At 40.3% G+C, this 23,374-nt stretch overlaps 3 protein-coding genes across 7 annotated transcripts in view; 2 read left to right on the forward strand and 1 right to left on the reverse strand.

The window, feature by feature from the left end:
• The window catches only part of si:dkey-237h12.3 (teneurin-3), a 211,684-nt gene extending 210,363 nt beyond the window's left edge, over positions 1-1,321 (forward strand). For all 3 annotated transcript variants that reach the window (XM_037262186.1, XM_037262187.1, XM_037262188.1), the window contains one exon: positions 187-1,321. In XM_037262186.1, coding sequence (XP_037118081.1) covers positions 187-939 — 753 coding nt within the window. In that variant the 3' untranslated portion in view covers positions 940-1,321. The remainder of the gene's footprint in view (positions 1-186) is intronic.
• Positions 1,322-8,509: 7,188 nt separating this feature from the next.
• Positions 8,510-14,518, forward strand: tdo2a (tryptophan 2,3-dioxygenase a). Its single transcript, XM_037261764.1, has 12 exons — positions 8,510-8,601; positions 8,682-8,787; positions 8,873-8,963; positions 10,672-10,742; positions 11,285-11,412; positions 11,490-11,676; positions 12,843-12,950; positions 13,042-13,153; positions 13,241-13,298; positions 13,446-13,525; positions 13,752-13,842; positions 14,323-14,518. The coding sequence occupies exons 1-12, from the start codon at positions 8,567-8,569 to the stop codon at positions 14,474-14,476; spliced, it is 1,221 nt and encodes a 406-aa protein (XP_037117659.1). The 5' UTR covers positions 8,510-8,566; the 3' UTR covers positions 14,477-14,518.
• An 80-nt stretch (positions 14,519-14,598) lies between these two features.
• ctso (cathepsin O) overlaps positions 14,599-23,374 on the reverse strand; it is an 8,800-nt gene continuing 24 nt past the window's right edge. Inside the window, exons 1-8 of one of the 3 annotated variants that reach the window (XM_037261767.1) lie at positions 23,022-23,374; positions 21,467-21,572; positions 21,184-21,308; positions 19,837-20,004; positions 17,885-18,006; positions 16,821-16,984; positions 15,347-15,439; positions 14,599-15,280 (exon numbers count right to left, since the gene is read on the reverse strand). The exon at positions 23,022-23,374 is cut by the window's right edge and continues 19 nt beyond it. In XM_037261767.1, coding sequence (XP_037117662.1) covers positions 15,174-15,280; positions 15,347-15,439; positions 16,821-16,984; positions 17,885-18,006; positions 19,837-20,004; positions 21,184-21,308; positions 21,467-21,572; positions 23,022-23,213 — 1,077 coding nt within the window. In that variant the 5' untranslated portion in view covers positions 23,214-23,374 and the 3' untranslated portion in view covers positions 14,599-15,173. Of the gene's footprint in view, positions 15,281-15,346; positions 15,440-16,462; positions 16,601-16,820; positions 16,985-17,884; positions 18,007-19,836; positions 20,005-21,183; positions 21,309-21,466; positions 21,573-23,021 lie in introns of those variants that run through there. The other 2 variants (XM_037261768.1, XM_037261769.1) reach the window with 2 other exon arrangements.

The raw sequence follows: 23,374 nt of genomic DNA on the forward strand, positions 1-23,374 counted from the left end.
TGAAATGTCATTTTCTAAGAAGTCTGATTAAAAAAGATTGCATCTTTTTTAGACACAAGGACATTTTATCATATTTTTCAGAGAAAAGAAGTCACTTCCCTAAGTGTATTCCAAAACACAACAAGAAAATGGGGCAAAGTGTTTTTAAAATGCATATTATCATTTTGTCTGCGCTGTCCTTTGCAGTCCATCTCTGGAGTGCAGCGCGAAGTCACCCGCCAGGCTAACTCACTTCTGTCCTTTGAGCGTCTGCCTGAGGTTCACCTGCGGCGAGGCCGTCGTGGCGAGAAGCCTTGGCTGTGGTTCTCTGCGGCAGCGTCCCCAGTGGGGCGCGCCGTCATGTTTGCCATCTACAAGGGCAGCGTGCATGCGCACACTCTCAACATGGCGGGCGAAGACTGCATCAAGGTGGCAGGCATCCTCAACAATGCTTTCTACCTAGAAGAGCTTCACTTCACCGTGGAGGGCCGGGATACGCACCACTTCGTCAAGCCAGGACTACCCGACGCCGACCTGGCCGCCTTGCACCTGACCAGCGGCCACAAGACGCTGGAGAATGGCGTCAACGTAAGTGTGTCACAGTCCACTACTGTCATGGACGGGCGAACGCGCCGCTTTGCCGACGTAGAGGTGCGTGCCGGAGCCCTGGTGCTGCACGTGCGCTACGGCGCCACCGTGGACGAGGAGAAGGCCCGCGTGGCCGAACTGGCTCGCCAGCGTGCCTTGGCGGGCGCCTGGGCGCGGGAGCAAAGGCGGCTGCGTGACGGCGAAGAGGGCGGTCGGCCGTGGACAGAGGGCGAGAAGCGGCAGCTGCTGAGCAGCGGCAAGGTCCTCGGCTACGACGGCTACTACGCCCTCTCCGCGGAGCAGTACCCCGAGTTGGCAGACAGCGCAGACAACATCCATTTCCTAAGGCAAAACGAAATCGGGAAGAGGTAACAGAACGTTAGTTGTGACTGTTCGTGTTCCACACAACTCACAAAAATTTAGGGATATTTAACTTTTGGCTGAAAAAAATTCAGGATAGACTTAAAATCTACCGGTCAACCCCTGTTTATCTCGAGGCATGTGTTCCATATATATACAGTCGTATGCAAAAGTTTGGGCACCCCTGATCATTGTCATGATTTTCCTTTATAAATCATTGGTTGTTCGGATCAGCAATTTCAGTTAAATATATCATATAGCAGACAAACACAGTGATATTCGAGAAGTGAAATGAAGTTCATGGGATTTACAGAAAGTGTGCAATCATTACTTGAACAAAAGTAGGCAGGTGCATAAATTTGGTCACCCCAACAGAAAAATCCTCCTTCTGCAGCAATAACAGCCTCGAAACGCTTCCTATAGCTTCCAATGACAGTCTGGATTCTGGCTGAAGGTATTTTGACCATTCTTCTTTACAAAACATCTCCAGTTACAGGTATTTAAGGTGGCCAGTTGCAAGTTGTTCTCCTCTTTGCATCTTCTCTGAAGAGTGGCAACATGGGAGCCTCAAAACAACTGACAAATGACCTGAAAACAAAGGTTGTTCAACGTTGTGGTTTTAGGGGAAGGATACAAAAAGCTAACTCAGAGATTTCAGCTGTCAGTTTTCTGATATGTTTGCTGGACATATTTTGTCAAGAAGAATGGTCAAAAATACCTTCAACCAGAATCCAGACTCTCATTGGAAGCTATAGGAAGTATTTAGAGGCTGTTATTTCTGCAAAAGGAGGATCTACTAAATATTGATGTCTGTTGGGGTGCCCAAATTTATGCACCTGCCTACTTTTGTTTAGGTAATGATTTCACACTTTCTGTAAATCATATAAACTTCATTTCACTTCTCAAATATCACTGTTTTTGTCTGCTATATGATATATTTAACTAATTGACAGGGGTGTCCAAACTTTTGCATACGATTGTGTGTGTGTGCGCTTGCGTGCGTTTATATATATATATAGAGAGAGAGAGAGAGAGAGAGAGAGAGAGAGAGAGAGAGAGAGAGAGAGAGAGAGAGAGAGAGAGAGAGAGAGAGAGAGAGAGAGAGAGAGAGAGAGAGAGAGAGAGAGAGAGAGAGAGAGAGAGAGAGAGAGAGAGAGAGAGAGAGAGAGAGAGAGAGAGAGAGAGAGAGAGAGAGAGAGAGAGAGAGAGAGAGAGAGAGAGAGAGAGAGAGAGAGAGAGAGAGAGATATTATCAGATCAATCATCAGGCTCCTGCAGAACGTGAGGATGAACTGATCATTTGAATCAGGTGTGTTTAACAAGGGAAACTTGTAAAACATATAGGATTGCGGCCCCCAAAGACTGGAGTTTGACACCTCTGATATAGAGCTATATATAGTGCATAATGTTTGTCATTTTCTAGCGCTAATTGGTTAAGTCGAGTGAGTATGGGTTATCCTGAAAAGTAGGAAGCATCAAGGGTTACCAAAAGAAAGAATCATCTCATGATGCATTGTGCTGATCCAGAAAAAAAAAAAAAAAAAAGATTTTCACATATCCCAACGTCCCTAACTTTTTGTGAGTAGGTGTGTGTTCCCGGGTTTTGCAAACAATCAAATGATATAATATAAAATGAAATTATAAATAATATAGAAAAGAAAAGATGAACGCAATGCTGTGCATTGTGAGTCGGTAGGGGGACTATTAATGTCACTGAGCCTTAACACGGGCGATTACAGGTCACATCCTCTGTAGCACAAAAGCCTTCTGGACTCTCAAGTGGAGCAACGCTGAAGGGAGAACGAGCTTATTTTTTAGGGCCCGAGCACCAGGTGGTGGTGCGTAGGCCCTCTCAGAATTGCTCTTTAGTTGTTATTGAATGAATGACTCAATGATTGAATGAACGGATGACTTTTTAGGTTGAGACCCAAAAAAACATACCTAATAACTCACATTATGACAAATTCTGGTGAAAATCCCAACACTGCACTCACTCAGTAGAACCCCCTGGGAAATTGGGGGGAACAGCCCCAGACAACAATTTTACACACATGAAATTTGGTGGACGTGCTAAATTATAAGGCGAAAATTAATCGGAAGTCAGCCATTTTGATTTGAGGCTACCATTTTGGGCAAAGTGAAAGTTGATGATCAATTTGAGGATTCTCAAAACGCTTGGAGAAAAAACAACAATATGCACTAAAGGTCACAAGGACCAAAACGACAATTAAAAAGCAACTTGGCCATTTTGGTTTGAATCAGATATTTGGGGCAAATTCCAGACATTGTACTAAAAGAACCGCACTGCACCGGTTTTACTAATCAACACAAAATTATGTGGCTACATCCACCATAATGGTATGCACGCAAATGTCTCAAGGACCCTTTGCCAGAATTTAACAGATAATCGCCAATTTGAGGTGTTATACTCGGTATTCAGCCCAAATGAGCCCCATTTGGAAGCAGGTAGCCTAGCAGATAGGCGATGCTAAATTGTGATGCTTTTTTTGCCTGTGGTGTGAGCTTGCGCCTTTAATGATGTTTTACTTTATTTTTCCTTGTTGTTAGTTTTCACAACATCCGGCTTCACTGCAGTTATTGTACGACCAGGAAATGTTTACATTGTGTGCACTCGTGCTAGGGGAAGGGGCACATTATGACATAAATCAGCAAAGCAAATGTTTGTTTTGAAAAAAAATGTATATGAAATTTAGCACTTGTAAACTTCAACATGTGTTTGATGCTTTGGGGAAAAATGTTTCCATGTTTAAATAGAAAATGTTCATTGTGTGTGAGGTGAAAAAGAGACACGATTGGACTCCTTGGGCACCGTACGGGAGCCCGCTTTTTGTAAATGATGAAACTATTAGTAATTTATGTTTGTGTTTATACATAACTAATAAAGTACAGATGGATTTTGGACGGTTTATTTGCATATTGCTCCACATACAACCTGTTTATATTTGTTTGACATTTCCACAAATGTGGAATAAAATGGGAAAGTGGCTTCATTTGATGGAGCTGGGCACTACATGGACAACAATCCTCAATATAATCCATCCATTATCTGTACCGCTTTGTCCCCACGGGGGTCGCGGGCGTGCTGGAGCCTATCCCAGCAGTCATCGGGCAGTAGGCGGGGGACACCCTGAACCGGTTGCCAGCCAATCGCAGGGCGAACAACCATCCGCACTCGCATTCACACCTGGGGCAATTTGGAGTGCTCAATTGGCCTGCCAAGCATGTTTTTGGGATGTGGGAGGAGACCAGATTGCCTGGAGAAAACCCACGCAGGCACAGGAAGAACATGCAAACTCCACAAAGGGAGGGTCGGAGGTGGAATCAAACCCGCACCCTCCCAACTGTGAGGCGGACGTGCTAATCAGTGTACCACCGAGCCGCCCCAGTACGTTCTATTTTTTCAGAAATTATTGTGAATATAAACATCTTATTATTTAGTTTTAAGAGGAAAAAAAGAGGAACCAGAAGGTCACTAACAAGCAAATCAAGAAACGGGATCGATGGATGGACTTTCACGTATAATTGCTCAAAAAGGGTTGGGAGTTTTTTTCCCCTCGTGCGCCTCAACATGAAGCCTTTCAAAGTGAACATGTACTGACTTGATATAAAGAAGACTGACACTCTTCTCTTTCATATCACCCTTGGAAGTAAACCAAAGTATTTCCAACCCGTCTCCCCCCCCCCCCCCCCGCGTCCCTTCAGTTCTATGCCCCTCTGGTACCCTCTAAAGGCTCAAAGAATCATTACAGTCACTCACTGTTGACTCACAGTCAACAACTGCAATGGCATTATTTTTTTCCTGATGCCATCACAACAGGGTAGCAGTGATAAGGAGAAATAGACCTACGTACATACACGTGAAATTGGATACCAAATACACATCCAATAGATACAAAAACAATGTAGCCTCAATAAACTTACATAAAACACATAACTACCAACTTACATATACAGGATACAATCACATATATAGGTAGTTGTAGAACATAGATGAACAAATATATATGTATATACAGTATATCATGTACATACAGTTGAGGGTTTTACGGTAATCTTTGAGCCTGGAACAGATGTACCAGTATTATGTTTTCAAAGTCAAACAACTTGAAAGTCAACCGGGAGTCAATAATGATCCACATCAGAGGTCCCTCCACCATACTGCACTTCGACTTGACTAGTGAACTTAAATCGCTTTGCATATTGCAGCGGGTTGATTGGCAAGTAGTCAGAGACCCCCCCTGGCTCCCCTCCCAGCCCCTTCAGGTTAAATGAGGAGGCATCAAAGGGAATGACTAAGCCGGAGTTCCAGATGCAGCCTCACGCTGAGACCATAGCAGCGCAGCGGGGGCGTTGGACCGCCGGGACCGCCAGGCCTTGGCCGAAACAGACGCAACTTCAAAGGCCGCGCAACATCACAAGAGCCTCCCTACACATCGCATCTCACCCCAGCACGGGTTACATACTGTACGTCGTCCCTACATGTGCATGGATGATAACCAGGTAAATTGAGTGGGAAAGTGCAATCAAGCTGGGCTGAAGAACACAAAAGCTCATTCGTGAAGTCGATAAATAAAAAAAACTAGCAGAAATAAACTACAGAAGCCAAACAACCCTACGAACGTACATGCATTGCTACGTAAATATGAACATTTAAACTTAAATCCATGAATATTGATTTTTGTTTACATTTTTCAATTTCCCATCCACACAATCTTTGTCTTTTTGCTTCAAAGCTTCAGCACAGCTTTTGATGACATAAAACAGAAAAGGGTTGTTGCGTTGAGCAAGGAAAACAAAGATGTGGAGTAATAGTTGGTTCTTTATTTGCAAGATCTTGGGTTGCTTCATAGCAGTCAGTACAAGTGCACTTCAGCAGATGAGAACAACCACGTTAGACTCCAGATCAGAAGGTTTTATACTCTCCGCAAGCAGGAATACGGAAGGGAAGAAAAGGGAGGGGAAAAGAAGGCAAAACATATCCTCATAAGAATGTCTTGTTATCTACTGAATGTTTTGTATCAATGTGTCATGACGTTAATGAGCTCTGCCTTATGTGTAATGGAAGAGTTACCAAGCTGTGTGTGCCGTGTCTGTGCTCTGATGGAGCAACTATGTTTGTATAAATTAATATAGAATTAATATAGAATATTTAGACATTGCTGTTGCTCCCTTTTCAGTGTCTATATTTAATTTAAAATAATTTCGTCACCTTCTAAAAACAATGATATTAACTTATTCTCTTACAATATGTGTAATCTTTTGAAAATAGTCTAGAAAAATATTTCTTTATTATTAATTTATAAAAACATGTTTAGGCTTGTTTTCAGAGGAAGCCAAACACCTATCTTGAGAGAATAACTCTTTTTCTAAATTTTCGTTATCACTGAAAAAAATGATATATTTTAAGAACTCAACAAGAATGGAATATTTTGAATAGAAATATAGCTTTTTGTAGACAATTACAAACATTTATAAGAAATATAATCAACTTCCTGAACAAAAATGCACTCTAAAAAAAAAGTCGTCATCTTTATACTACACATACTGTAGTTTATGTCCTTCGTCTTAATGTAAAGTCTTGTCTGGTGATAATATTCTGAAAGTAGAAAAAATTTGATTTTAAAAACAATCATCTGGAGGGTAGTCTTTTGATCGATCTACATTTGTATTTGGCGGTGTAATTTTCTTTGGGGGGGGAGTTTTTTATTCAGAAAAATTTGGAATTTGGAGAAAACAACATCTTGCAGGAAGACAAAATAAAATCATATTTGTTAGAGAAAACTTTTCTTTTTTTTATCTTCTTCGATTCCTAGGAAAGCAAGCCACCCAGTGACCTAGCGTGTCAGCATGTTGCAGTGTATTTGCTGAAAACAAGGTCAGAGTGCATGTATACGTGACAGTACGGTTAAGCGAATGTCTGGCTGAGACCTCGCAAGTGGGACACGTGCCGCCTATCTGGCATTCTCATCTGGCCTCACAAGAGGCCGAGCAAGGCTTACACATTCTCGCCGCGCTTGTCCCCGTTCAGAAATAGTTTCTCGTTATCGCGCCTGTGATGTTTCCGAGAACATAGCAGCAGCTCAAAGCGGCTGATGGCCGAACTCCTCATGAGGGGCTATGATTAGGCATAGATGGAGTTTTTAACGATGCCAGTGATCCTTCAACAGTGAGAAAAACATTTGAAGCACCATGCAAGTGAAACAAAAAAGTTAAGTAAAAATGTTGTTCCCACCTGTTACGATTTAGAGGTCCGATCTGTTTAAGATATAAACAAAGCCTAAAAAACACTACTACAATTACTACTACCATGACAAGAACCAGTACATGTGACAATAAAAATTTCAAGACTACACCCAAACAGAGAACCATGAGACACGCGATGTTGTTGTTGATCGGGTAGAACATAATATTAACCAGAGAGCAAATATTTACAGTCCACCCAAAAAGACTTGACGACGGATAGAGCTTAGCATTTTTCATGGCTCCTGTGACCCATAATAAAAGTCGATGAGAGTACAAAGTTTTGTTATTTTAGCCTTATTTGTGAGTTTTCTGATGGAAGCAACTGGTGCTATGAAAAGGCGTGTCACATTTAGATAAGGGGCAGATTTAATTAAGCAAATACGCAAATATGTACACAGAATAAAATTCGCAAAGGTGCAGCCAACCAACTATTATGCAAGTGACTGAGTGGTTTATTTATTTTAGTATGTTATGTTTCTACAAAGATCATATTGTAAGGGTGATTTCTAATCATTTGCAATATTTTTTATTTTTGTTTGTTGAGAAGCAAATTATAAATGGTCAAGTTGATGCATACAACAATAAATATATTAATGTTTTTGTGGCAGCCGTGGCTCAGGCAGTCGAGCGGGCTGTTCAGAAACTGGAGGGTCGGTGATTCGAAACCAGCTCTGACCGAGTCACATGTCGTTGTGTCCTTACCTTAAGGACTACAGATAAAAAATAGACCCCTTGTTAATTCCGGTGCATCTACAAAAATGTTCACTGATCTACACTGCCCTCATCAAATGAACAAAAATAAAATCACTGGCAGACATTTGTCAGTTTTACAATACTTTGTTCTATAAGATTTGTTAAAACTTTAAAACAGAGAGAAAAACTGCCTTATTTTTTCCCTTTTTCCGTTGCAGATATACACATTTCTCACCCTATCTCTAAGGGAGAGCCCGGACACCCTGCGTAGGAAACTCACACATTTTTGTATATGTTTAAACTTATTCCTTAGGGCTCTCATGGAGAAATAATTATGCACGTGACTTCTTGTAAGACAATTTTGACAATTTGTTTCAGTGTGTTCTGTTTTTAGTAGTAAAAGTATATATAAGTAAAAGTACAAGCTACAAGTTCCTGACAATTTTGTTATTTACTGATATGATGGCATCCTGTGACCACGCCTTAAAACCAGTCAAACAAAGTCCACACATTTATGGTTGGGTTCAAGGTAAACAAACCGGAGGCGTAGCACATGACGATGAGTAGCCTCACCTCTGATTGGATGACGCCGATCTTTAAAAACATGCAATACAATGAAAACAATTTTAGTACATGTTGACCTTTCCAAGAGTGTTATTAGTTGCAACTGATTTGTACAAGTCATGAGCGGATGCCCGTATTTTGAGAGGAAGCATTTGTAAGTTCATTCTTTTTATTATTAATGATAGTAGATGTGCATGCAATGTTGATTAGTTAATTGTTTTGGTTTGTTATCAGGTTGTTTCAAAACCAGCTTCTGGAGCAAAAAGAAGAGCAAGATGCCTCTCAGGGAGGCGTCAACAAGGCCAGTAAAGGAGGTATAATCTATGGAGACTACCTCAAGGTACAATAACACCACCTGTCACATTGCACTTTTTGATATGTTTAAAAATTTCCAAAAATTTTGTTTGTGGTTTTTCCCCCTGTAGCTGGATAAAATTGTGACAGCCCAGGTGCTACAAAGCGAGCTGCAGGGCAACAAGATCCACGATGAGCACCTCTTCATTGTCACACATCAAGGTGAACCGCATGTTAACTTTGAGGGAACTAAATTTCTACAGCACTTTGTAGCAAGCCTACCCTGAGGGAGGGTTTGTAGCAGTTTGCACATAGCGATGTTCTAAACACTTTTAAGTTATAAAGTCACAATTTTCAACATTAGTTACCTCGGCATTTTTACATATGTTCAAATGACAGCCATTCAGGGAGGCTTTTTTTATTTATTTAAAAAATACAAAGCCAGGTAAGATATTTAATTAGATATAATACACATTTTTCATTAAAATGTCATAATTCATTCAATTGACTTAAATTACTTAAAATGAAGTTGCCATTGAAAAAATATATTGTTTTAGAATTTAAAAATACCAGTTAAAATGGATTTAAATCAATAAAAATGACATGACATAACTAAAAATACAAAAAAGTATAATAATTAAAATAACAAAATAAGATTTTAAGAAAAAAATAATTAAGGCAAATGTAATTAAATGATTCAAAAAATAACATTGATTAAATATCATTCATTAAATGAAAAGTTTTAATCATACCAACAACCAAAAATGTGAATGAACAAAAATGCTGTTAAATTAAATTTTAATTAAATTGCATCACTTAAAAATTAAAAATGACAGTAAATGGATATGGAATAAATTAATGGATAAAAATTCATAAAAAGATGGCACTGAATTCATTACCATAACTTAAAATGCTATTACAATTAAAATGTCATCAAAAATGAATTAATTCATCTGAAACGCTTTTCATCACGACGATCATGGGGGTTCTGAAACTTATCCAGGCAATGTTTGTATGAAAAGCGTCATTAAAAACTTTAAATACATTAATTGGTTCTAAGAAAGATTATTTTAAATTATATCCTACTACCGCCAGGCTGCACGGTAGTCGAATTATTAGAATGTTCGCTTTACAGTGCAAAGTCTGTGGATTCTACTAATTCAGGCTCTAGCCTTCCTATTTGGAGTTTGTGTGGAGTTCATCTCCCGTGCCTGTGTGGGTTTTTATGGGGTACTCTGGTTGCCTCCCTCATTCCGAAAACATGATTGGTATCTTAATTGGGCACTCTAAATTGCCAACAGTGTAATAATGTGACAGTGAGTATGAATGGTTGTTTGTCTATGTGTATCCTGTGAGTTGCTGGCAACCGGTTCAGGGTGCACCCATCCTACGACTTGAGGTCAGATGGAATAGGCTCTAGTCCACCCGTGACCCCTGTAATGAAAAAGCACTTCAGAAAATGAATGGATGGCGTCAGGCTGAAACCTCATCATAGGCTCATAGGCTCAAACCATGCTCTTTCGGGCCTCTACTGAAAAGTACTGATTAGTACAAGAGCTCTTGCCTGACGCCAGTGATATATTTTGTAATGAGTTGCTGTTAAAAGTAGCTAACATTTTTGTTCAGACGTCAAAGCAAAATACAAGGCTTAAGGAAAGCTTATCTTGCATCACGAGGTGCTACTGTATGTCCATCTTTGAACACAGTAATGTTCGATAACCACTGACTAGTGATGTGGGCACCTGTGAGCAAATTGCCTCATTCACTCATAGAATAAATTTTGTCCAATCAAATTGTTGATGAGAACTAAGTGCTGCATAACTGCTGCCTGTCTTCTAGCTATGACTTGATTTACTGCATTATATTATAAAGTAACCATTTTATAAACTCTGATAAAATGTCTGATAGTGTGCTTTGTATTTCATTGCAGCTTATGAGCTGTGGTTTAAACAGATTCTGTTCGAGCTGGATTCAGTGCGGCAAATCTTCATTAATGGACACGTGAGTCACATTCATCACATTACATGATTAATACCAGTTCGCTTCTTCCTGCTGTTGTGTGAAAGTCAACCATGTCAAATCCAATTCAAGCTGCAGCAAACAATTAACCTTGTTTGTTGTCCATTGATCCATGAATTATTTTCTCAATTAACAGTTGGCTCTTTCATGTTGGAAAATGTTCCCAAATGTCAGTTGGTGTTTGCAGATACCGTAATTTTCGGACTATAAGTCGCACCGGAGTATAAGTCGCACCAGCCATAAAATGCCCAAAAAAGTGAAAAAAAACATATATATGTATATAAGTCGCTCCTGAGTATAAGTCGCCCCCCCACCCAAACTATGAAAAAAACCGCGACTTATAGTCCGAAAATTACGGTAATTATCTTTCAATCAAAGGTATAAAAAGTCCAAGCTGATGAATTGATGATTAGAACTGTGGCTTGATTCATCCCTTTACTGACATTCTTATTTATTTACACTTTATAGACGTTTTGAGTAAGAGGGGAAAAAAATAAAATTGAAGACATGTCTTCTGCATGCAGGTGCGAGATGAACGCAACATGCTCAAAGTCAATACTCGCATTCACCGGATCGTGATGATCTTCAAACTGCTGGTCGAGCAGTTTGCTGTTCTGGAGACAATGACAGCCTTGGATTTTTTTGACTTCAGGTTTGACAATTGACAAGCAATTTTCCCTCAGTTATCCGCACAGTATGCTTACTTCTTGTTGTTGATTTTGTATGTAGGGAATATCTGTCTCCAGCTTCTGGCTTCCAAAGCCTTCAGTTTCGGCTCTTGGAGAACAAAATTGGGGTCCCTGACACCTTGAGGGTGCCGTACAATAGACAGCACTACCGCGACGTCTTCAAAGGTCAGGAAGGCGAGTTGCTGCTCGCCACGGAGAAAGAGCCCACACTCTTGAAACTGGTTGAGGTAAAGAAAAAGACTAAATGTCATAGTTAACACATACTATAGCCATCCATCAATCTATTATCTGAACCACTTATCCTCACGGGGTCACGGGAACGCTGAAGCCTATAGTAAACACATTACAAGGTATATGATTAACATGACTCCAGCGAATTTGGCTGGCTATTCAATTACTAGAATGGACATGCGTCATTTGACCACAATCAATAAAGCAGTACCACTGATTTGTCGTGGAGTTGTTGGAGGTAACGGTAGTAGTAGTAGTAGTAGAAGTAGTAGTATCATAACAAATTATCTGATAATTTACTTGATATGCAGGATATCCCTCTTAAGGTCTCTATTTTAGTTCATGCTTTTTTTCCTTAGTTAGACAACTCTGCACACGACCACAATCACTGGGATGCACTTGTGGCACCAGTTCAACTGAATTGTCTTACTGCTGGTACAAAGTGTGTACTAGTCTACGGACCTTAATCTCATAGGATCTCCAATAAATGCTCAAATGGCTTGCCACAACAGTGACAGTAATAATATTAGTAGTTATAGTCGGAGTTGTGTTGGTGGTAATAGTAGGTTAGTAGTTGTAAAAGTAGTGGCAGTGGTACGAGAGGTGGCTGTAAAAGTACTTGGACTGTTAGTAATAGTGGAATTAGTAGTCTTGGTCATAGTAGGTAATAGTGCAGTAGGATGAAGGTGGTAAAATACTAGCAGTATTAGCAAAAATAGTAGTAATAGTAATTGTAGTAGTAGTAGTAGTAGTAGTGGTAGTTGTAGGAGTGGTAGTTGTAGCAGCAGTAGTAATAGTAGGCATGGTGGTGGTGACAATACTAGTAGCAAGAGGAGGAGCAGGAGGAGTGGTGGTACAGTAGTTTTTTTTCGTTTTATTAATCTTAAGCAGATACAGGTTTGAGGGAAATATTTCAAAGAACCTCTCAATGATTTGCAGCTACTCAGTCCGGAGCATGTAAATAAAGTGTTTTGATGACAGAATGTCCATGGAGTTTAAATGATTGCAGTCATATACTGAGGTGTTTGTTCAGTCTCTTCTTAAAGACGTGAATACCTTTAGTAGTGATAGTGATAGCAGTAGTACTAGTACTTTCATTCGACAGGAACTAATGATTGAAAATATGACATTCTGCAAGTAACATGAAACACTGTCTTTAAAGGAGTGGCTGGAGAGAACGCCTGGCCTGGAAACAGATGGCTTCAACTTCTGGGAAAGCCTGGAGAGGAACATATTTAATGGCCTTGATAAGGAAAAGCAAAATATTGAGGTAAGATAATAACACTAATAATAATTAAACAACTCTTAATTGACATTTAGACTGGATTTAAAGTCATTGGTGTGATGTTTGTGTTCCATAGCAAATGCCTGACTGTGAGGACAAAGAGGAGATGATGGCTGAGTTGCTGAAGCAGAAGGAAGTGTTCACTTCTTTGTTTGATGTTAAGCGTCACGAGCATCTGCTCAGTAAAGGTTGGTGCACAACTCGCACATTGAATTCGAATCACATTTTGAAATGTGGCAGCAGTGGCTCACTGATGCTACTTTTTCCCCAAAAAGGTGAGAGGCGGCTGTCTCACAAAGCTCTTCAAGGCGCTCTCATGATCTACTTCTACAGGTAGCTCCACACCTGCACCTTAGACCGTTAGCAGTGGTAGCAGAGGTCGTGTGTGTGGGTGTGTGCGTGCGTGTGTGCGCTTAAAATTAGACCATGCAGGCATACACTTTGTCAATAACGTCGCTCGTTGCTGTCTGTTCAACTTAGAGAGGAGCCTAGGTTCCAGGTTCCTTTCCAGCTGCTCAACTCCCTCATGGATATCGACATGCTCATGACAAAATGGAGATGTGAGTATGTGGCTGCCACACCAGTACAGAGCCATGATGGAATGTTTGGCCCTAGGCCTCAGCGCACTAACAGGGAAGTTTGCCCGGCTAAAAAGTTAGTCAGAAGCCTTTGGGAAGCTGCTCCACTCCCACTCAATACATTTTTATTCACCCCTGCTCTTTCACTTGTGGATCAATTATTGACGTCTTACTTTTTCTTCTTCTATTTCGGTTGGGGTTGTTGCAGACAATCACGTATGCATGGTGCACCGGATGATTGGCAGCAAGGCGGGCACAGGGGGCTCGTCTGGGTACCACTACCTGAGATCCACTGTAAGGTATTGTCTATATGTGTATTTCAAGGCTGCATTGAAGAGCAAGCGAGATGCGCAATATAACTCTATTCCTCTAGGTGTAATTTGTCTCAATACTCAAGTCCATATATCTGTCTACTATAGCCTGGCAACTTTGGAGCACATTTGTGGCTCTGCCAGAGCAGGCACGGTGCTGCTCTGGGTCTGGGGGGGTGCTATAACACCATCAGAAATATATGTTGCAACGGAAAGGCCCTTCCAGCGTTTTAAAATATTGATTATTTAAGTACGTTTAAAAACATTATAAAGTTGTTCCAATTACTGGTGAATCTCTATCCATGTTTGTGTTGTACTTGTACCCTGTGTGGGGGTTTATTTACTTTCACTTTAGGTGAAATATTTGTCATTGCACTTGTATTGTGCTTTACCATTTTGCCATTTTATGATTTAACACACACACACATATCGGCTACCATCCTTACACATGTTTTGCTTTCCTTACAGTGACCGCTACAAGGTTTTCGTGGACTTGTTCAACCTGGCCACATTTCTGGTACCTCGCCACTGGGTGCCCAAATTGAACCCAAATGTCCACACATTCGTTTACACTGCCGAGTGCTGCGACAGCTCCTACTGCAGCAGCGAGGACTCGGACTAACGACGTACAGGAGCACCAAATGAAACGAAACAAACAAAAAAAAAACAATAGCACTTATCTTGTTTCTACTTCCTCACAACCACTGTGTTGTCCAAAAAACACACTTCCACCGTGCACCAACGAAAAGCCCTATTTTGTCGACTTTAATACTCGCTAAGGACATGGCTATCCCGCGAGGATGTAAATACAATGAATATGAACGAAAATAATGATGCTCAGCATCTGAACCAATTTGCACAGCATGGAAATCAAGAAAATACGTGTACATAATGTTGATATGATATACACTCACAAGACGTCGTAACATTAAAGTACGCCGGCACCAAAAAGAAGAATTCAATATAACTCACTTGAACAAAATGTTCAATATTCTGGATCATATTTTCTGATATTTTGGTTGCTTGATTTGGTGACACAAGGGGCAAAATATTAGAAACAACATCTCTCAAAATATGGCACCACTTTGAGACAACCACTAGCAAAGGAGCGCACAGAAATGTGGTGCGTGCTACAGTTTGATATATGCTTGCTTAAATATTGTATATTTTTTTATCCAGTGACTAATATAATCTTTGCATATGGAGCTGTGCAATTTGCTAATATTGTACATAGTATTTGTAGTAAGTATTAAGTGTTTGTGCATGCCTAAATAAAACCCAGCATTGACGCTCATGTAAAGTGATTTATTTGCATCACATCAAACCAACACAGCCGCCACAGAATCTGCGATGCCTGGCAACACATGAGGACAAGACAATATTAATGTCGATGCCATGGGGGTGGATGGCACGCGCAACAGACACTCTATTAAAAGCAGGTATGAATGTAAAAATTAAGATGGAAATAAACACAGGGATGGTTTACACTCACCGCAAAGGTTGCTGCCAATTTTGACATAAACGTAACCCTCCTTTCCCCACTCAGTACCCCATGAGTTTTGCACTATCCAGAAGGGAATCTCCCCTACAAAAAAAAAACACACAAGCAAACGGAATTTAGAAACTAAAGAACATAACTTGACCTGAAAGCTTAAAAGGCTGTATAATAGCTTTGCACAAATAAGTCAGTGGAAATAATTGGTAAACATACACAAAGGCCGCATCCATATGCACTGTGAAAGAAATGAAAAACTGCTGTCAGTCCTGACAGAGGTGGCACATCCTTTATCTATCGCAAAAGGTTATTTCTATCCAAAAGGTTACATTGTTTAATTTTGTAGGGAGGCAGCACGGTGAAGCACTGGTTAGCACGTCCGCCTCACAGTTCAGTTCAGTTCAGTTCGATTCCACCTCTGACCCTCCCAGTGCGGAGTTTGCCGTGCCTGCATGGTTTTTCCCCGGGGACTGTGGTTTCCTCACACATCCCAAAAACATGCATGGTAGGCTGATTGAGCACTCCACATTGCCCGTAGGTGCGAGTGCGAGTGCGGATGGTTGTTTGTCACAGTGTGCCCTGCGATTGGCTGGCAACCAGTTCAGGGTGTCCCCTGCCTACTGCCCGATGACTGCTGGGATAGGCTCCAGCACGCCCGTGACCTTCATGGGGACAAGTGGTATTTGATACTTCTAAGCTCAGCCTCAAAGTCATACACACCCTTTTGAAATACTATTAGAGATAGCACACCCCTTTTCATCAAAGCAACCCCTTAAAAATTAAATAAAAACAAAGTCTTAAAGTCCTAAACTTTTAAAGTCACACAACCCCTTTAACTTCCTGACAAAGATGGCACACACTTCTCCATAAAGCATGGCATTTCCAACTCTTATATAACACTGATGATATAACTGTACCTTGAAATTACAACGTCAACATCCAAAGAGAGTAATGACTGAATAATAACAATTGAATGGAAACTTTTTTTTTTCATTTTCATTAAGAGAACCCCCCTCTCAAAGTGGTACCAGAACTCAAGCCATGTGTTGAGTTGAGCCCAACAATATCTAGTCAAACCTTCTCAACCTTGCACACTAGCTCACAATCCTTACTTGTTAAAGAAGTGGCATTATATGTCCCTCAAGTCAGCTTTTGTAACCTCCACCCACAGTTAGGGAGCTCATGGTAAGCAGGATGTTGCCTCTTGCCATGTTGCCTCTTTAGGCTGTATCCGACTGGGTCACATGGGTGCTTTCGACATGGGTGAAGGGACATAGAGCCCCAGACAAGTTAATTGACTTAACTCCAACGATCATGGGGACAGACAAATCCCTCCACCATGAAAAGATGACTTTACAGGGATAGGCGGAGTGATAAACATCTATTAAAAATATGTTGTTGTTTCTCGTTGATCATAACTTTACATCATTTTTTTACACAGAAAACTTGTGGTGGGTTTTGTTTGGCTTACCTGTGGCGTCATAGCCCACCACCAACACAGCATGGTTGGGCCAGCGACTGGAGCAGTGGTGCTGGATGATTCCTCCCAAGTAGTCCTGCCAGCTGACCGCGTCCACAACGGCAGACAGAGGACCTTTCTCTACCAGCTCTGCCTTCATTGCCTCCTCTTGACCACTAGCGGAGGCAGAAGAGCAGAAACAACATCAGTGGAGCGGAAAGGAAGACTAGACAAGTAAGGGAGAGATGGGTCAATGGACAGACAGATGAATGGATGAATGGAAGGTTGAATAGCCATCCATTCATTTTCTGGTTTTTTGGTTCATTCAAATACTCTTTTCACTGAGTGATCGATCTACAGTTGGCGCTTACAGTAAATTGCTTTTTTCCTTCGGTATATTCAAGCATCTAAAGTTAGTATATTAATACAAAAGACTGATTCAGATTTTTTACCAATAAAAAGTGTTTTCTAAAGTAGTTTCTTCAATCTTAGGTGCATACAACAAACAATATTTAGTCATTCAAAATAATAAACTCATCCATCCATCTAATAGAAATAAAACATGCACTGATTGCTTCAGGGTTTTATAAGCTAGTACAAACTTGTTTTGCATGTCATCAAAAAGGCCATACTTTATAAAAGTAGCTGTAAAAAAATGAGAAAAAAAATCAAACAAATGTTTTGCATGCATTGGTTCAAAGTAATTAATAAGTATAAATAAAAAAGATGATTAGAATTATTCATTTCACTACAAAATAAAATGTTCTGTATTTAATGTAAACATTGATCAAATACTCTGTGGCTTAGATTTTGTTGTTTAGATTATTTAGATATTTTTCCACTGTGTATTTTGTTTTATATCAACAAGGAATTATCATCCAACAACTATTTATGAAGTGTTGTGAACCTATGTCTTGTTCTGACCAGTGTGCAACAGAGCAATCAATATCTATGTTGACACAGCAAACATGACATGTTCCTGACCCTCTTCCGTCCTTGAGCTTCACATGATTTTTGAATAAGTGTGTGTTAATTTTTAAGCTTTTACTGCCTAGGGGAACTTTTTTTTTTTTTACCTGAAGTCATAAGAAGTGAAGTTCCTCAAGGTGACGGCCCTTTTAAGACAGGAGAAGAAGTGACACATTCCATTCTTGGCCTTGTAGGGGTACTCAGATTGTGGCACCAGGCTCACTCTTGTCTACGGATAATGTTAAAGGAATATGATATAATGACGCACTCTTGTGTTGTGAGTGACATGATTTAACAATAGATGGCCTTCTTGTCTATTTGTGAGTTGAGTCATTACGTAGGTCTTCAAAATGGCTGTTTCAAGTGAAAATGGCACGGTCTTTTCAAGTGTGGGTTCTTGAGTCTACTTCTTTTTCTACTCATGTCTACTAAACATCATGGTGCTAAGTGCATTAGCTTTTTTTTCTTTCCAGCCACAGTGGCTAATGGTTTCCCAGAGCATAGAGCACTCCCACTTCCACTCGCGTTCTTATTTTGAAACTTAAAAATGCCCCGCTTCTGCACACCGACTAACACTACCCTGAGCATGACTACAAGGCAATGGGTTGAAGAATGAATGTCACATAATCACTCAAACCAATTTTATAAAAAAGGACAATGGCCAACGTCATTGACACACAAATCTGCTGAAGCCAGTGTAAATCATGTAAATTTGATTCTTCCAACAAAATTATCGAAATTTCAAAAAACATTTAAGGTACACAAATCATTAACATGTCCTTAAACAATAAGTGACCTTTTTTACATTCCTCATTGCAGACAGTCGCTCACAGACAGATGGCCCACAGACCGAATGCTTCATGGCACGTTTTGGAGGAGGAAGTGTTGTTGAGGAGGCTTACGCTGATTTAATTTGAGGGGGCACAGCTGGCCCATTGTACATTTGACTCCGGATTAAACATGCAGCCTGAATACGCATAACGCTTTTATTTCACAAATCAATCTGCGGACCACATGCATGAACTTTGCAAGGAGAGTAATCCATATGGCTCACTAATCAAAGATGATCTGCTAAAAGGGGTTAGCTGGAGTTGAGTTGTCACTAACCACAGCTAAAAATCAGCCACTTGGTGGGTTGACTGACAAACTGACCCCAAAACGAAAAACAAATGCGCACCAGACTGTGCAGATTTTTCTTTTCTTTTGTTTGTTGTTTTTAGTGTTGTTGCTCTACTTGAAAGAGAGTCTCAGCTGAAACAGAAGGTCTGTAGGTTGCGTTATGCCTAATTCACACCGGGTGCTATACGTTCTTCCACTAAACGCCGCAAGGAATAGAAAGCCTTGGAGTCGACGAGTCAATTAACACTGGCTGCGGCGCGCCGGTGGAACGTCGGCGCTGTTCGCTAGCCTTCACCCATTTTTATCCTCCTCGGCCATTTTGCCACTTACTGTCGACTGAAAATGACATCACAGTTGCTCAGGTCTCAGGCAACAACTAATCAAGACTCAACAAATTTCTGAAGCTGAGGTGGATTCTGCCTAGTTGCTAATTCATATTCCACAAACAAAACATTAATCAGAACAATGTGTTTCGACTAGTTGGACTGCACAGAGCACATTATTACATTAGTGCCGACGTCCTGTTTAAACCAAAATGACAGAACCTGTGTCTTCTCTTCTTCTCCTGTGGGCTGGATTTTTAAAAGGTTTAGTCTAGAGAATGGCTTGAGACTTAAATTATACATACTAATTGGTCCAAACTTCAACAAACCATTGCTTCAAACCAAAATGGAAGATTCTCTCTTACATTTACAGGCATGGCTCCTTTAGAATGTTTTAAGGTTTCTACTAATAACTAAGACTAAAAATTAATGTTCCTAAATTTCTGGCTCGTAGGGCTGAAATTTGGATTTTGCATGACCGGACGATCAACCATACTGAACGACTTCCTCTGATTTTTACAGCATGGCTTCTTCAGACCTATTTGTGGATCTATATACGTGCTTACAAAATTTCAGATTTCTTGCTAACCGTCTTTCTTTTCTAAATTTCAAAGTACCGTCTGTAACCAGAGGAGAGCTTTGGCTGGGGAGCCTCCTTTGCAGCCTCCATTTTGCAAGCAGCAGTCGACGACTTGCTGCACGCTGAGCTCCTGCAGTGGCGCTCCTGCGATGGCGTTGGCCGATTGCATGGCGCCCACCACGCTAAATGCCCAGCAGCTACCACACTGGAAAAAATGAATGATTGAGAAAAGCTAAAGTTCAAACTCCTGAGGGACGTATTACTCCAAATCCTGTCCTTAATGACCATCTTTGCCAGCAGAAAAACATTTTTCTTATCCCACCAGCTTTCCAAAATTAGCTTCCTCATGACTTTGTGAAGGAGACCGGGACAAAGACAGTTCATTTTAATGCATGAGGCTGTCTCTGCCGGTACCGCCCTGCTGGTCAAATAATTGCCCTAATTTATCCTCAAAAAGCAGTCTATTATCAGACACACTGCTCTTAGTTGATGGACACAAAATCACTGTGAAATAACTCAAAAACCATCTTGAACCTTCTTCCAAGACTTTTTATATTTGACCCAGAAGGGATGGTTTTATGGTCCCATCTCCTGAGGGAAAGTGTCTTTTGTAGTTATTAACAATTCACATTAATAATGTTCCAGGTGATTTGAGTCATTTAACAGCATCAAGTCACACACTTCCAACAGCCAAAGTCGCTACAATAGAAATAGAAGTCGACCTATCCACCAAAATGAAAAGTTAAAAAACTATTGTGAGCGTGTACTAGTGTACCCTCCCTGCAAATGACATCTCATAAATAGTAGATTTTTAATAGGATGTGACGTCAAGCACATTCTCGTGTTAGCTCATCTCACAGACTCACGAACAGAAGCTATTATTTGTTGAAATGGATTCCACGAATTGAAGTTCTTTGAATTACATCGAATTTACAATGAATTAATGTATAAATTTGACTCCATCCATCCATTTTGAACACTGCTTATCCTGTTCAGGGTCGTGGGGTGCTGGAGTCTATCCCTGTTGACATCGAGCAAAAAGCAGGCGACACCCTGCCAGCCAGTCACAGGACACATATGGAGACAGTCAGTCAGTCACACTTACACGCACACTGTCACTGAGCGAGAATCGATCCGACACTGCCCGCACAAACATCAGACGTGTGTACCCCTACACTATCAGCGACTCATTTAATTCAAATTAATAAAATAAAATTACAATAACTTTAAACTTTAATTCAAGGCAAATTACAAATATATTAAAAGGGAAATAAATTACATAAAAAGGCTGTCTCTCCAAAGTTGTTTCTCATGTTCGAGCCCAAAAACAATAATATTTTTTATTTTTTGGGCTAAAAATACACCTCTCAATGTTCCATCTTACCGCTTGCTGGTTCTGGACCGGCGCCACCACCGCTCGGTCCCTCCAGTCAAATTTGGCCGGCAGCTCTTTTGTCTTGGCTCCAAGGAATGGTGGAGCTCGCTCAGAGATTGATCCCAAGTACAAATCTGCAGAGAACAAACAATTCAATGTCCAGTCCAGATGGAGAGCATGTAAAGCAGATACAAATCAAGGCAATTCCCTCTCAAATTGCACTAGTAGAAACATAAATTTTGGACTGACATGCTAGTAACATCACAACATTTGAACAGTAAGTTCATCCTACCACGAAATTCCTCAGGTGAGAGGGAGGAGAAGTGATTGATTCCGTACTTAGCAGACTGAGGTTGTGTAGAAAATGAGTTGAGGTACGCATGACGCTCCGTAGAATCCTGGATTGTCCAAACAACCAAAAATAACACACACACACGCACGCACGCACGCGCCCGCATACACATGCACATACACATACACACACACACACATATACAAAAACCTCTGTCAATTTGTATTAAGCATTGTAGTTTATGAACGTCAAAAATGCTAACTCATTTAATGCCGTGGCTGTTTTGAATTAATTGAAAACTTAAAATTTGAAGCGGAAGTGTACTGCATCCATATGTAATACCCAATGAAAAAATGATATGAGCTTTTCAAAATAGAAGCTGTTTCTGGGTTTTGGGCGTGAGTGAGATTGAGCCGTTGACAAAAAGCTGTGGCACTGCCAAACCATGCCAATACAGATTATAGATATACTATAAAAATAATATATTGTATTGGCAAAAGATTTCTTGTGTCCATAAATGGTCAATTTCATATTTTTTTTCCCAAATCAATGCGACTGGTATTTTCCAGTGTTGTATTTTTAGCATGTCACTGACCAATTGAAAGTAACAAATGGCTTGGAAATAAATCTATTTACTCTCTTGGACACTTCAACTGTCTGGGAAATGCCATAAAACAATTGATATGGATGCTTTTTAGACAATAACAAAAGAAAATAGATACATTTAAGTCTGTTTTGTTGAAAACCAACGACTGTAAGTAGGATCAGCCACAAATTTGTGTGCATATAATTCCCATGTATTACACAATGCACCAGAAGTAAAAAATAATAATAAAAAAAAATAAAGATTTTATGTTGCAGCACGAGTTGATGTGTGGTGAAATGCTGAAATGCTATAAAACAACCAATATGAATGCTTTTCAGACAATAACAAAAGAAAATAGATACATTTAATTAAGTCTGTTTTGCTGAAATCCAACGACTGTAGGTGTAGGTAGCATCATCCACAAATGTGTGTGCAGATTAATTCCCATGTATTACACAATGCGCCAGTAAAAAAAAAGTACAAGAAACAAATATATCTATGATTTTATGTTGCAGAACGAGTTGATGTGAGACTCGTCACCAATTTTAATTTTGTTGTCATGTACCTCCATTAATCTTGCCATATATTTTAATTCTATTTAGAAATTACAACTTGATGACTTGAAGTTTAACCTAAATACAACAAATAAAAACTCTAGATTTGTGAGGAAAAAACAACGTGTCTTATTCATTGTTCTATTTAAATCAACTAGTAAAGAAGTTACTGAATACCAGCGAATTAGAAATAAATGTTTAGGCAGGATATTAAAGTAAAGAGACAAATAAATCCTCTGACGTTATATTTTTATACATTCCGACACTGAAAGGTGGACTATTGCGCTTAACATATCGTTATCGCACTACGGTTTAAATCCAAACGTAAAAACGCGCACCTGCCTTCTCTATTTCCGGATTGTACCTGAGGGGCGTGGTCTCTAATGACGCACGGTACGCGTTTCTTATTTCTTACCTGAAAACAGCGATTGTAGCTCTCAAACCCGCCTTTACTTTCGTACATGAGGTGGCCGCAACATCCAAATGGAGTAAAATCACCCGTCAAATTCTTCAAATCTTCGTCAGAACTCGCGTTTTTGCAACACAGCGGGGCGACGACGGCGACAACTGTCGCCATGGCAACAGTATGCAGGTAGCACGGATTCATTTTAGTTCCAGAAATGTTCGCGTGAAGATAACATCAAACTTTGAACAAACGCGGAAGTGGGACTATCGAGAAAGGTAAACTTGGTGATGAGTGGACGTGGCGGCCTTCCTCCTAACGGACACTAGAGGGAGATATTGCTAGAAATGTATCTTTGGAAATTT

The sequence above is a fragment of the Syngnathus acus genome, chromosome 10 (genome assembly GCF_901709675.1).
Source record: "Syngnathus acus chromosome 10, fSynAcu1.2, whole genome shotgun sequence".
Classification (NCBI taxonomy): domain Eukaryota; kingdom Metazoa; phylum Chordata; class Actinopteri; order Syngnathiformes; family Syngnathidae; genus Syngnathus; species Syngnathus acus.

Bases quoted from the DNA above. Each gene is read 5' to 3' on its own strand.
- tdo2a (XM_037261764.1), top strand. From the start codon at position 8,567: ATGAGCGGATGCCCGTATTTTGAGAGGAAGCATTT. The intron at 8,788-8,872 runs GTACAATAACAC...TTCCCCCTGTAG, and splicing joins TCTATGGAGACTACCTCAAG to CTGGATAAAATTGTGACAGC. The intron at 11,413-11,489 runs GTTTGACAATTG...TTTTGTATGTAG, and splicing joins TTGGATTTTTTTGACTTCAG to GGAATATCTGTCTCCAGCTT.